This window comes from Aethina tumida, chromosome 5 (assembly GCF_024364675.1).
Source record: "Aethina tumida isolate Nest 87 chromosome 5, icAetTumi1.1, whole genome shotgun sequence".
Classification (NCBI taxonomy): domain Eukaryota; kingdom Metazoa; phylum Arthropoda; class Insecta; order Coleoptera; family Nitidulidae; genus Aethina; species Aethina tumida.
Genome location: NC_065439.1, coordinates 23,702,661 through 23,716,932, shown reverse-complemented (window position 1 = coordinate 23,716,932; position 14,272 = coordinate 23,702,661). Strand labels below are relative to the sequence as shown.

Genomic DNA, 14,272 nt, shown 5'->3' with positions numbered 1-14,272 from the left:
GGAGAACCGATAAACGACGACAAGACAGTGTCGCCCCACGTGCGAAACGGAGGCGCCGCCGCCGCAAAGGGGGACCGTTTCCGTGTGTGCGGATCCGAGCCGGTGGTCGTGGGTAAAGGGCCGGCGCCGGCATCGATTCGTGACGTCACGCGGAGGCATGCGGATTGAAATGATTTTTGCAAAATGGTTGCCGGCAAATCGGTTTTGTTAGGTTAGGTTCGGTTCGGCTGTCAGATTCGTATTTTTCCCGTACAGACGTCGTGCACTCACCTCTTCGCGACGTTTCAACCATCGTCCGCACGGACTCTCCTCGAGGATCTCGCTCTCGTCCTCCGAATCCTCGCCACTCTCCCTTGGCGACTTGTGTTCAGGTTCCTTATTCATATGACTGCCCGACATTATAATTTATGTGAATTATCCCTGAGGAGCACTGGCAATGGTCTATTCGACGAGGGGGATATACAGCAATAGATGTATTCCATCAGCGCATAATCAAATCAAATCACTGCCCCAATTAACCGACCGATTTATCAACGGATAACCGTAAATACACCTTAAGGATACGTGCGAACGAACATTTCACCACTCAAAAAACCAAGGAATTCCACAAACCGTACACGGGCACTAACTCGGTGAATTAAGCGTACTGTCAATTATCCACCACCTTATTCAACAATCCTTCGTTATCAATCAATCACAATCGACAATTTCCAATTGATGTCGCGGTCACAAACGACGACCAGGACCAAACGAAAACAAAGTCAATCACGGTACAACCAATCTGACTTGACTGACGTAGTTGACACTGGCGGTTTGGTGTTCTATGACACTGGTTAAACGAGACACCGGACGCACTATAAACTTCACAGCTGCACTGGCGAGTTTGCGCCGGTACGCGGACCAATCGCCACACGAAAACCCACCGCAACCGCCAGTGACATCTCACGTTCAACTAGTCATCTTATATTTTGCTAACTAGCCACCAGTATAGGCTACAGGTGTCTATATGTCTTCATAAAGTTCATCATTTTCACATATTAATTCCTAATAAAAGACACAATTTAATGTTTTTTATACCTTTTATCTTTGCTAGTTTCTATTTTTTTCGTGATTTTAAATATTTTAAGTAACACAGGAAAGTAAAGAAACCATAATAGACTTGCACTATTATTTACTAGTGATATTAGATGGCAACACCATTTTTAGTATTTTCACACATATTTTATTTACATTGCAGCACAAAAATAATATTTTATTTTGATTAACGTCTAATTAACAACATACAATGACCAGTGTATTTGTCATGTAAATTTAGTTCGCAAAATAAATTTATCAAATCACAAAAACCCTTTTTATATTAAATATCTTCACTACTTTTTGAAAAAAAGTATTTTATTATGTATTTATTGTATATTATGCTTGGACTTCAACACTAGGAAATTAAACTACTAGGTAATACGTTTCTTCCTGGTAATTCGTCTGGAGATATGCATCTTCAACTTCTAGTGACAAGACTACAAGTTCTTGGAAGATATTTCATTAAACTGAAGATCTTTGGAAATGAGGCCACTATAATTTTTGTCTGTTTATTAAATAAATACAAATTTGTAATAAATGGTTTTTTGTTATATAATAATTAAAACAATAAAGCGCATCTCATAATACCATTTGATATAGTTTTCAATGAAAATTATTTTAACTTCAAACATTAAAACTGAAATGTCTCAAAAATAGGTGTGATAATCATATTTAATCAAGAATACCTTTTTTCTAAATTGAGTAACTTGTAGCTTAGAAAATAGGGCACAAAACAGAAGGACTCTCCGTAATCTACGCTACTGCATTAATATGGAAAAATTTTATTAGATTGAATTGTATTTATGTATTTTAGGATAATACATACCAAATTTAAACACGAATGGTCCAAATTTAAATTTGATGTATTTACTTTAGGAAACAAATTTTATTTTAACTGCTAACAAATTCTATAAACGCCTTGTATTTATTCAAATTTTTTGGCGCCAAAATAATTTATATTTAAATTCATATTAAAGTTTGTAAATATTGGAAATTAAGAATTAATTTGATTAATTAAATTGATATTCATACCATACTATAGAGGAGTAGAGGGGTTGCCTATATTACTGGCACAATACCTTATGTAATCGCGGCAACCATGTATAATATCTGGTGTAGTAATTTTTGGTCGGTTGCCTATACCGAATTATTTTCTTGTAGTTCCCTCCATTGGGTCAAGTTACGTCAGTCGTTCTGGCCGTGATTGTGACTGGTTATTGTTTTCAGTCGCCTGGACAGATGTAAACGAAGAGCGGTTTTGTTAAGTGAATAACTATGTGGATTTGTGCGTGGAACACCAACGATAAGTGACAACTCTGAAAATTTATAAATTGGATGGGATGTTTTATTGATGGTGTAAGTGTTGTTTTATTTTACCGTTTTATAGGTTAAGGCGATTTGTTTTTATTTATTGGGATTTGTGACATACATTTTGATTGGAGCGCTAACAAAGGGTTTTTTTACAACAATATTTTTGTTGTTATTTTTATTGATTTTATGGCGATGAAGTATAAAATAATAAATGATTTATTTTATTTTTTTTTATTTGACATTTTATTTCATTATTAAAACAATTTTAACATTTACATTCCGGATTTTACACCTACATTTCAACATTTTAGTCACAAATATATATATATTTTTTTAGTTTGTTTATTTTTATTTTAAAAGAATGATTTGTTCATTTTCTATTGTTAAAGGTGTTCTTAATAGACTGACTTAAATAACAGAACAATTGTTCACTGATAACAATTTTTGATAATATTTTTAAATAAAGAAGCATTTATTAATATAAAAATATTATATTATTGTAGCAACTTATTAGAATCTCATATTTTAGCCACAACTTTTTTATTTAATTTGACTGTTAGAATAATTAATTTACTATTGTTGTTTAATCCAGTATTATTAAAACTACAATATTTTTATTCTATAAAATATTACTCAAATTTTTCTGAATTGAGATAGACATAAATATAGCAACTTTGGAAAGGGATTTTTTCATGTTGAGGGACATTTAATAGAAGCTTCGTTAAGGGGGCCTACGCCAGAAGACTTGGACTTCCCCAAAGCATAATTGAAGCATCACCATGCTGTGGGTATAACAAAACTTCTTATGTAGTTTTATGTCTGTAGGATGTATTCGTCCCCACTGTTCTGTGGTCCAGTGAATGTGGATCAAATTAACCCCTATTCATTAACCATATTCTCACCTCATCTTGAACTAATTTCAGCAAGTCCCAGCAAGCAAAAAATAATAAACATTATAGTTCCTACTATCCAATTCAAATAATACAGCTCATATTTATAATATATTTTAGAAAATTACTAAAATTATGACCACCAGTGTACATATACAGGAAAAATTGAAACTGATATAATATCAGATAGTGTGTTAAATATTAGTTAAATTGCAATAATATTTTTCATTAAATTTAATTGTTATATTTTTAATAATTTAAATTGATAAAAAATCAAAAATCAACTAATTAAGTAATTTATAAACATAATCACATAAAAATTAATACTCTATTAGGAAACGTTTTTTAAGTTAAAATTAATGAAATAATATAATTATTAATTACAAATTATTATGTAGTTTACGTATCAAAAGGACATCAGCTTCTGCAATGCACATTAAACAAGTCTCTGCGCAAAACGGTCACATTGATCTGAAAACAGCCTCGTTCAACAATTTAAATTGCACACTTGTAACCTTAGATAATTTAAATAGATGTGGAAAGTGGTAATAGAGATAATATAAATAAAAAAGTGCGCATACTTTTTTGTCCATTTAAGGCCGGATTTAATTGCTGCCATTTTAACGACGTAAAGTGAATGTTTATGTAGGTATATTGGTCTATTTTCGCAGTTTCTAAAATTTAAGAACAAATGGCTAATGACCAATCGATTTAACACAATTTTAATATTACTCAGTAGTAACAGGAAATTACTAAAACTGTCCATGGTTATGGAGGAATGATCATAAAATTTCATAAATATATTTATTGGTTATATGTGTGTGAACATAACTATAAACTTTGAAGGACATAAAACGCAACATTACACTAAAAAACTACATATTGCACATTCCTTAAACATGAGTGACATTTTCCGAAGAGCTGTCGCACTCTTCGCTCAAACATTTTTCGACAAACCTCAAATGCCTGAATTGGATTTTGGCCAGGGCATGTTTAGCAAACACCGTGGACATAAAATGTTCGTCGTACACGTCGCTCAACTCCTTTATCCTTATGTGGGCCTTGCATTCCTCGCTGGTCAACGGTACGCAGTTCCAAGGCGACCACTGCCGTTTTCTATTCCACCGTATCAGGCGCAATTGGTGGACGTCGTTGCATTCGCTCAGCGCCGATTTTCCGTGCCAAATATTGTCAATGATGTGATACACATCGTTAACCGTGACGATCATTGCGGCGGAAGTGCTGCCGTGGTGTTCCAGTTCATATTTGCGTATCTGTTTTAGGATGTACTTGTACGGGGACATGTCGACCAGTGGGTCCTCGCCTTTGTTCAGCCAGTGGCACGAATTGCACACATTCGTTCTGGTCATTCTGGCATTCAGGGCGAACGAGTCCATTGTTTTGAATTTCTGACAGCTTTTGCAGCAGATCAATTTGTTCTTCATGCGTTCCTCTTTCAAGCGGATCATTCTGTCGGTCACTCCTTCGTTGCATTCGGGCTGTTGGAAGTGGTGGAGCATCAGCTTTTGAATTGTTTTTTCCACGGACATATAGTGGATTTTGGACATACCCCTGGCCAGCATCAAGCCCACTCTGTCTATCAACTTATGCATTTCTTCCGTTGTTGGGCACTTGTGGTCCCCCAAATGTTGCTTGATTCTACTGTACAGCTCCAGCTTTTGTTCTGTGGATAAGGTTTTGTCGCACAGTGATTTATACATTTGAAAGTATTCTCGTCCCTTTTGCGTCTCAATGGTGTCCATTTCAATACTGATGTTCTTGTAGTCACTCGTCCATCTCAAAGGCATACCTATGCTTTTGAAGAAATTAACCACTTTTTGCGTCTCCACATCTTCGGCCACCTTCTGTTTGATCTTGTCCACAGAATGCAGCAACTCGATTTCTTTGTCCAAGAGGATCTGAAACTCCACGATCTTTGCAGGTCCGCAGTAATACCTGGTTATTTTATCAATCTCAGCCTTTTTCCAACGTTCTATCATGCTGTAAACCATATCAAAATCCTCTTTATTAACTGGGAAAGCCTTATTTATCAAATCTTTCTTCAGTCGTTCGGCGTTCTCCACCTCCTCTTTTATCTCCCGTTCTTTCTCTTCCTTCAGCAACCTCCTATACTCGCCACTCAGGTGCCTTATTCTCCTCCTCAAAATCCAAGCCCTAATGCACCTCTGCAAATGTCTGACTTTCCCCATAACGTCCAGCCTCGTCTCCTTCTCCTCGGCCGTCTCGTACTTCTTCGCCACGATAATCTTATCGGTTACCTCGGGAACCCAAGGCGAGATCCCGTTGGCCTGTGTGCACTTCGACACGCCGACCTCCACCGTTTTGTTTTTCGGCGACGCGGTCTGAGTGTCTCTGTGATTGAAAAGGACGCCCGGCCTCCGTGGTCTGTTCGGTCCGGTTTGGCTATAAGCATTGTGGTACTCGACGCCGGTGGCCCTATTTTGGTATCCGCCCAAATTCGGTTTGTAAATGCACTTGTTCTCCACTTCCACCACCACGTTGTACACCCCCTTGTCCTCTGTGGGCACCTGCACGGTGAGCACGTCCGGCAAAACGGGGGGCACGTGCTGATAGATTTGCGTCACGTCCTCCGGTTCCAGTTTCAAATTGGCGTTGGTGAAGGCCAGCGTTACTTCCAGGATGCCGAAATCGTCGCTTCCGAAGTCGCCGATTTTGTCTTCGTTTTCCAAGATTCGATTGCCGACTTTCAGTATGATGTTGACGAAGGGTACGTTGAAGTACCGTTCGATGTTCTTTTTGATGGAAGCCACCAGACATGTTGGGCTATAGGAGTTGGTGAAGAGCAGCTTCTTAGTGGTTTCCAAGAAGTACTTAACGATGATTTGCTTTTCTTGCACCAAAATGGTTTCGACTTGAGATTGAATTTTGTAGTCATTTGTGTGTTCACTTGAGCCCTCACTCATTTTCAGCCACCACTAAACTGGGGTAAATTCTTGGAGAAAACAAGTTTATATGTTGCTTGGTAACGGAATTATTGATCTTACAGTGTTCAAATTTCGATATCAATCCTTTTTAATATAATTTATGGTACAGTTTTAATAGATGCCTAATTAGAAATTAGTTATAAACAGTTTCTAGTTCTAATTTTGTGATCCTGTTGTTATTGTCAATGTATTTCTATTCATGCAAGCGGATTCAAGCTGTCGTGGATGCAAATAAAAGCGCATTTATTTGCAAATTGTTTCTTAAGTGCATCATTAGAGAATTGAAGTGGTTTTCTAAAAAAGCAAATGGAATAAGACCGAGTGAAAGTGTTAGGTGGTTCTTGTTGACATTAATAGCGTAGGAGAGGAATTGATAATCGTGAAAGTGTATATAGATTACCATTTTTGCAATTATCTAATTGCCTCTAGACAGAAATTCGATTTAGTGGAGTATTCAATAATTAAATGCTTAATTACCAGTTTATTGTTTGAGGTGAATTATTTTAGCAATTAAAACATCTTAATTAGGATTAATTAACCGTATTGCCAAAATAATAAAATAAGTTATATTGTTATTATAATATAACCTCGGTTAATTAATTTTATATTTCGTTAATGGTCCAACTTTTACATTAAATTTAATAAAATTCTTCATTTTATTTCTGATATTATTATAATATAAACAATTTTACATTCAATTTTATAAAGTTGTTTTTAAAGAAATGTTATTTTTCAAATTTGTATGATATATTTTTTTAAATTATTAATTTATTTCAATTTAAACTTAAATTAATATATATATATATATATATAGTATGAATAATTTTTTACTCTGAATTTTATAAAATTGCTCAAAAAAAATCTTTAAGTCAAGAGTTTTGATAAAATCTCTTCCATTAAATTATTCGAAAATGAAAATATAAATTTTACAATTTTTTTAATTGTGTTTTTATAAAATCGTTTTTCATCCAATTTTCAATCAAATTTAAATTAGATGTTTCTTAATATTACAAAAAGGTTTATAAAGAAATACAAATTTTAAATAGAATTTATAGAAATGGTTAAACCTTTGTAAAATATTACATTCTTCTGACACAACAATTATTGTATAATTTTTACGAGAGATAAATACAAGAAACACAATAGATTAATTAGTTCAATCACACTGATTTACATATTACAAAACCAGTTCACCAACCACATTTTTGACAACAATTCCCACAGTCAGTCAATAAACGATCGCAGTTGATGTATTTAAAGACCAACAAGTTGGATACACAAAATCCTAGTTTCCACTCTTGTTTTCTAATTAATTTCCATGTAAACATAATTTTTACTTTTCGCCAGTCGAGCCTCATTCCCATTACCAAAAAAATGCGCTCCGAATTTTATTTGAAACTAGTCGGCCAGTCCACTGATCCAGTTTTCATTGTCGATAACCACAGAAAGGTAAACAACACACGTCTGACGATCCACCAAAACTTCATATCTGTGTCACAATGTGCTGCTTATGATATCTGTTGTGGTTGTGGTCGACTACGGTGTTTGTCATTATGCTTAATTAAATCGTTTAGATACGATTTTGCGTTGCACAATTTACATAAACCGTTTGCTAAAGAATAGCTTTCGAGCGGCATTTTCTATAAAAATAACCTTTACATTATTTCTTCCTTTCAAGGTTGTCGGTTACAAGCGTTTCTTCGCCGTGCGGTCTACATTGCGGATGCCAGACAGAGATCAATGCAGGAAATGTGATATTGTTAAGTCAAATTAAACTGTATCTTTTTTTATTTTTTCGGTGTTGATTCAACGGTTAGTTAAGTTGACGTTGGATTTTCTAAACCGGACGGTGGAAAGGTTGTTCATGTCGCGAGTTTCGATTATTGGTGAAAGATGCGTTTCGCACTGTTGGGCCATTGCAAATGACTAAGCATGAAAATTAGTACTTTCATCGGAGTACTAGATCATGACTGGGACTGAATTATTTTTCCTGTTCGTTTAATTAAAAATCTAACAATTATATCACACATGGAAAAAGTAAAAGTTCTATTCAAATGAGGTATAATTGAATAACATGCGTAGATTTAATTCGAGGCGATTTCGAGGAAGTGCTGCACTTTTGTTGTAAATCAGCTGAATATAACGTTTAGTTGCGACGGTGCAGAAATTACAAATGCAGCATAATTATAAGTGAAATTGTAACAAACTGCGAAGTATATTGGAAAGGACTTGAAAGCCATAAATGTTTAGGTTTGATAAATGTTTCAACTGAAATATAGATACAACTTTGTTTAATTAAATAATATAATCACCATTATAATCAACTTTTTTTCAATGTTCTACAAACATTTTCAGGCTGATATAAAAATATTCTGAATTAATAGAATTGAACAGAATATCAGCCTCAGTTATAGCATGGTCTTCATAATTAAATTGTTTATTACATAAAACAATGACAAGTAGAACCATTTAACATTTAGAAGCTTCCTTTGATTCTCCAATCTGTGATGGTCTTACTTTATCTTGGCCTCTTCCAAAATCTTCCTTGACTTAAGATTTTTTAAATTCTGTTCAACCATGTTTCAGTTTCAATCCATATCGTCCATATCGTTGAAAATTGTTATCAACCCATTTTATGTCACATTTAACAATATTCAATATTGATTCATTACATGAGATATTGCTTAATTTCATCGTTGGTATAGGTTTCAGGACGACATTGACGTTGTTTATCTTCTGTGGATTTATTGTCACTTTTATACTGATGAAATCAAAGTCTTACAGTTCTTGAATTAATTTCAACCAACCCACTTCCTCCAGGTTGGCTTTAATTTCAGTTGATGATAAGATTGGTTTGTTTTCTGCCATTCGAATTATCCAGTTATAAATTTTCTTTCAAGTTTTTCGTAGTTACCACTTGGTTACTTTGATCAATGATTAAATAATTATAATAACCAAAAGACGTTAGTAAATAATCTATTTGAAATCACAGAAAGCAATGAAAGACTAAATTAAAAAGTTATTGTAATTTTGTCCATTGAAAAATAAAAAAGTACACAATTTTTTAAAAAATAACATTAAAATGACCAATTACATAGAAGACACAACAATTATAGTAAAAATAAATTCAATTCATCCAATTCAACTACAGTTCATATTTTTAAAATATGTTACTATAATTATGACCACTACTGTACATTATTATTTCATTGTAATCGAAAATACTACAGGTGAAGGAGTTGATATTGTGCTGAATTACCTCAATAATGTTTGATAAACAATTTTCCTAGCCGCTGCAAGCATTATTAAATTACTACGTACTATGTATATGTATTCTAGATTTTACCACTAACGATGCCAGACAAGTACTAATGAATTATAAATGAAATAACTGTAATAGAATGGTCTATGAAGTGCAATAAGTGTTGTGGGGTCGGAATTTCAAAATCAAAGAATATGGTACTTATATTTTAAGTATTTAATACTGTTACTTTGCAAAAAGCAGTCATTAACGTAACCGTACAATTTGTATGCGGTTTTTGTGTTAATAATAATTACTCAAAACACAAAGAATGAATTATTGAGAAAGGCTGTGAGAAGATTTATCGTAATTACTGCATTTCGGTTATGTAATTTATTCAGATCATCGTAACTTTTGTAATGATGCATGTCAACCTCATTTTATCTCCTTTAGGTAATTTTTCATGATCTTGACTAATATATGTTTATTTGACATATATGGAGAAAATTGATGTTGTTTATCAATATAATTTATAAACTTTCACCTGTTCAATGCATATGTGTATATAAAAATACACATTAAAAAGGAACATAAAAAATAATCAATATATTCTGCTTATTAAAAGACAACTAACACCTGTTAAATTAGCTAGCCCCTTTTAATTTTAATGTTACTAATTATGTCTTTTACAATATAAATTTAATGTTGCATAAGCAAAGTGAAGAATTCTCTAAAATTGTTGAGGAAATAACGATTTAGTTTATTGCACCATTGTTTTGAGAACATATTTTATCATAAAACAATGGCTGCGAAATAGTTATTAAAGTACAATAAGTTCTTTACAGTTAAAGCCGACAATTACTTATTGGCAACTATTCTTAATACTCATTAAAACATTCTATAATAATTAATATTATATAAAAACTGGCCCTTCTATGCATCACCAGTTTATTTTATAAAATACAATAAAAAAAGTTGTCCATTAGTAATTTTTTTTCTAAATCTATTCATTTTTTGTAATTTTTATTATATACTAATGACTAATGACATTATTTATATTTTCAGAACTAATTAACCGTAGAAACAATGACCAAAAACAAAGAAAAGTACCTACATGACAAGCCCTTAAATACTATCTACTACGAGCACGCGTCGCACACTACCACCCTGCTAGCGGGTCTGAACTCCCTCCGGGAGAAGGGCGAGCTCCTCGACATCACCCTGGTGATCGAGGGCTCGGTGTTCCAGGCCCACAAGGCGGTACTCGCGGCCTGTAGCGATTACTTCCGTGCCATGTTCACCGACAACATGCTGGAGGCTCGGCAGAACGAGATCTGTCTGAACGGTGAGTGGTGACATCCCTTACGTGTTTGTGTTAGTAACTTTATTCTTTTTTCCAGGCATAACCGCCAAAGGATTCCAACAACTGTTGGAGTACGCCTATACCACCCGCCTTGCCCTCAACTTAGCCAACGTGCAGGACGTTCTGGAGGCGGCGTCCCACGTGCAGATGGTCGCCGTCATCCAAGCCTGCTCGAACTACCTCCAATCCCAGATCGACATAGACAACTGCGTCGACATTGCCACCATTGCGGAGACGTATTCCCTGAGCCAGCTGCGCATGAAGGTCTATAGCTTCATGAGCGGCCACCTGATGGAGTTCTCGAACTCCAATGAGTTTTATAGACTGACACTGCCCCAATTGGAGAACCTGCTGCTCTACGAGTTTCCGGTAGATTGCTCCGAAGGGGACGTGCTGAGAATCGTTATCAATTGGTTTTTTAGGTTCGACGTCCCCGAGTAAGCTTCAAACTTTTACTACTAGTTCGTTAAGTACTCATCAATTTTGTTTCAGATCGGAAGTCAGATTGGCGTACGCCCACCGCATTTTTCGTTGTATCCATTTTAAAGAAATTTCACCCATAAAACTTGATAACATTTTGGACAAGGCTTTCCAGGATAGAGCGTGCGATTGGAAATTGTACAAAGCAATTTTGGATGTGTACAACAAAACTAGACTGGAAAAAGTCGTTCACAAATCTTCGTTGTTGAACTCCAGGGGTATGGGCATGGCTGTGTTAAAAATCGGAGGCTTTGGTCTCAACGGTATAACTAACGAGATAACGTACTGCTTTTCTAATGAAGCCAAATGGAAGCACCTCACGTCGATCCCTCACGTGGAACAATGCAATTTTGGTACTGCTGTGTTAAATAATGAACTATACGTTGTTGGGGGATGCTTTAACCAATTTTTACAAGAAAATATACATCCTTTTGGATTCAAGTTTAGTCCGCAAGACAATAAATGGACCACCTTAGCGCCTATGATGATCGAAAGATGTAGGTTCACCTTGAACGTTGTGGGACAAATGCTTTATGCGGTTGGGGGAGTCAGCGAAGTCGACGAGTTCGACCTGAGCACCTGCGAATGTTACAATCCGAATTTAGACTCTTGGTGCATGGTCCAGTCCCTACCAGCTTATATAACTCAGCATGCAGGCGCCAGTTACGAAAGAAGTTATGGCTACAACTTATTCATAAGTGGTGGCATCGACAGAGATAACGTACAGGCGAATATGTATTGTTATGACGTCAATAGTGACAAGTGGAAGGTATGCTCCCCCATGTTAAAACCAAGAGCAGACCATGTGATGCTTAACATAGGAAAATATCTTTATGTCTGCGGAGGCTGGACTGAAGATGAGACCAGGTCACGCGTTCTCGTCGACACTATAGACGCTTATGACGTGGAAAGAGATCGATGGGAAGTTGTTACGAGAGTACCAACTCCCCGATATCACGCGGGTATTGTAAGTGTACACAATAAAATTTACTTTATAGGTGGGTACCACAGTGACGCTATGTTCGATAAGTACACGGCTGCGGTGGAGAATTATGATATTGAAAAGGACGTTTGGACAATTGAAGACAAGTACCCTCAAGATATTTGGGAACACACATGTGCCACATTATTTATTCCAAAATACAGGGATGATATGGAAGTTATACCTGCTGCGGAAAGTTCTGTTTAAGTTTGTTTCTGTTGAATAATTATAAATATAAGAATGTTAATATTTAGTATTTTTATACACTGCGAAATGATTTTATTTGTATATAATATATAAATGTCATATATAATTGTTGTTTTATTATTCCGTGTTGAAAAGGGAAGAGTTACAAGTTTTACAGAGAATTTTGTTGAATGTTTTCAGATGTAAATTAAGTAAACTGTGAATCACTGACAATTATGAAACAATACATAATATTTTACTATTATAGTAAACATAAAGTTTTGAAGAAAATTGAAAACAGTAGATATAGTTTCTGTAATTTAAATTTCAAGAATTTTTAGAAATTTAAAAACTAAAATAAACTTTTCTTTCAGAATTAAAAATTTCTTTATAAAAATATTAGATACTTTAGATAAAAATTATTTTAAAAGTATTTTCTATTTCTTTATATACAAGGTGTTTCTAAAATAAGTGGTCAAAATTTGGAAGTAAGTAAAACACGTCGAATAATGTTTAAATTTGCTATTATCCTATGTACTTTTACATACTTACAATTCAAAGTTTTCCATAAAAATTCAGTATAGTAGACACGAGTATAACAGAAAAAACAATAAACATAAGTATTTTAGGGTAGGACATAATTTAAACACAATTGGAACAATGTTTTCAGAAGTATGAAAAAAAAGGGGGGCTGTATTTTCTTTAGGAAAAACTTTATTTTTATATAGATTTTTTTCTTTATTAAACGTGTTCTATTTGCTTTCAAATTATTTCAGAAACACCTTATACCTATATAGAAGTACTTCAAAATGAAGTATAATTATTATGCAACCAGGAATACAACAACTTAACTTTCTTCTTATCCTCTGTAATTATTTATTTAGACATTCATTGATTTATAAAGTAGATCAAATTCTTAAGTAATTAATTTTTTGGAAAAATGTCCATTTCGACGTCCAAACAAAAAAGTAGTTGATTATTTTTTTTAATTTTAATTTTGGAAAAGAAGCTTCCTTGCAAAATCATTTGTATTTTCATTTTGGACAAATCCAGGTACAAGTTATTAACGCTATAGTTGCCCTAAAAACAAATACGTAATAGATATATTTGACGACATACATTTTACCTTCTTCAGTGGACATTTTTGTTGTTCCAATCCAACTTGTCTTTCAATGTCCCACCACAATGGACCAACATATCTGTTCAAAACATCGCAGGCGTGGTTCTCGTCCAAAGTGTAGGCATTCGCCATTATTTTATTATTTTCCTTTTTTCCACATTTTATAAATATCTATGAAGTACAATAATATTATTTCCAAATATTGATAGAAATTAATTTATTTAATAATTAATTTTCAAAGAAGTTTCATTTTTTTATATTTTCCAACCAATTTAGACATACCGACACGTCGTAGCCGATGTCTTCAGGAATAAATAAATAACCCGTGACCACTTGGGTCGTTTTGTTGATCATCCTGAAATTAACGCCAAACTTTCCCGGTGTGATTTTTACCTCAGGACATTGAATAAATTTTGAGAATTTTATTGCAGCAGGCCCCATAATCTAAAAACAATACTTACAAACGTAAAACCATAAATTTTACACTCACAAAAAATTTGGCCAATAATAAATATGGACAAAAAAGAAATAATAATGCATGTAACAGATTCATATTTAAAACTGCATCAAATTTGTTTGAAGGTAGATTCTGAAGTGCATTTAATTTATTTAAAATTAGTGTTTAATTCATACATTTGTATCGATAGAATCTAAAT

General features: G+C 34.1%; 4 protein-coding genes across 6 annotated transcripts in view; 1 reads left to right on the top strand and 3 right to left on the bottom strand.

The window, feature by feature from the left end:
* The window catches only part of LOC109595652 (nuclear receptor-binding protein homolog), a 91,206-nt gene extending 90,338 nt beyond the window's left edge, over nt 1-868 (bottom strand). For all 3 annotated transcript variants that reach the window (XR_007548176.1, XM_020011065.2, XM_020011066.2), the window contains exon 1: nt 271-868. Coding sequence is in view for 2 of the 3 variants with exons in the window: in XM_020011065.2 (XP_019866624.1) it covers nt 271-399 (129 nt within the window). In the remaining variant the exon portion in view is untranslated. The remainder of the gene's footprint in view (nt 1-270) is intronic.
* A 1,282-nt stretch (nt 869-2,150) lies between these two features.
* Nucleotides 2,151-12,623, top strand: LOC109595632 (kelch-like protein 26). The gene is made up of 4 exons (XM_020011040.2): nt 2,151-2,433; nt 10,551-10,830; nt 10,886-11,285; nt 11,341-12,623. Exons 2-4 carry the CDS (start codon nt 10,572-10,574, stop codon nt 12,515-12,517), a joined length of 1,836 nt encoding a protein of 611 aa, XP_019866599.2. The 5' UTR covers nt 2,151-2,433; nt 10,551-10,571; the 3' UTR covers nt 12,518-12,623.
* On the bottom strand, nt 4,142-6,326 carry LOC109595612 (IQ and ubiquitin-like domain-containing protein). Its single transcript, XM_020011017.2, has one exon. It carries the CDS (start codon nt 6,221-6,223, stop codon nt 4,172-4,174), a length of 2,052 nt encoding a protein of 683 aa, XP_019866576.2. The 5' UTR covers nt 6,224-6,326; the 3' UTR covers nt 4,142-4,171.
* Nucleotides 12,624-13,395: 772 nt separating the features above from the next.
* On the bottom strand, nt 13,396-14,172 carry LOC126265633 (uncharacterized). Its single transcript, XM_049967706.1, has 3 exons — nt 13,899-14,172; nt 13,623-13,787; nt 13,396-13,576 (listed from the first exon to the last, which is right to left on the bottom strand). Exons 1-3 carry the CDS (start codon nt 14,055-14,057, stop codon nt 13,421-13,423), a joined length of 480 nt encoding a protein of 159 aa, XP_049823663.1. The 5' UTR covers nt 14,058-14,172; the 3' UTR covers nt 13,396-13,420.
* Nucleotides 14,173-14,272: the final 100 nt, after the last annotated feature.

Coding starts and splice junctions, on each gene's coding strand:
- LOC109595612 (XM_020011017.2), bottom strand. CDS start 6,223: ATGAGTGAGGGCTCAAGTGAACACACAAATGACTACAAAATTCAATCT.
- LOC109595632 (XM_020011040.2), top strand. CDS start 10,572: ATGACCAAAAACAAAGAAAAGTACCTACATGACAAGCCCTTAAATACT. Junction 10,831..10,885: donor GAACGAGATCTGTCTGAACG/GTGAGTGGTGAC, acceptor TCTTTTTTCCAG/GCATAACCGCCAAAGGATTC. Junction 11,286..11,340: donor TTTAGGTTCGACGTCCCCGA/GTAAGCTTCAAA, acceptor ATTTTGTTTCAG/ATCGGAAGTCAGATTGGCGT.
- LOC126265633 (XM_049967706.1), bottom strand. CDS start 14,057: ATGGGGCCTGCTGCAATAAAATTCTCAAAATTTATTCAATGTCCTGAG. Junction 13,788..13,898: donor ACATCGGCTACGACGTGTCG/GTATGTCTAAAT, acceptor TGTACTTCATAG/ATATTTATAAAATGTGGAAA. Junction 13,577..13,622: donor AAAAATGTCCACTGAAGAAG/GTAAAATGTATG, acceptor ATTTGTTTTTAG/GGCAACTATAGCGTTAATAA.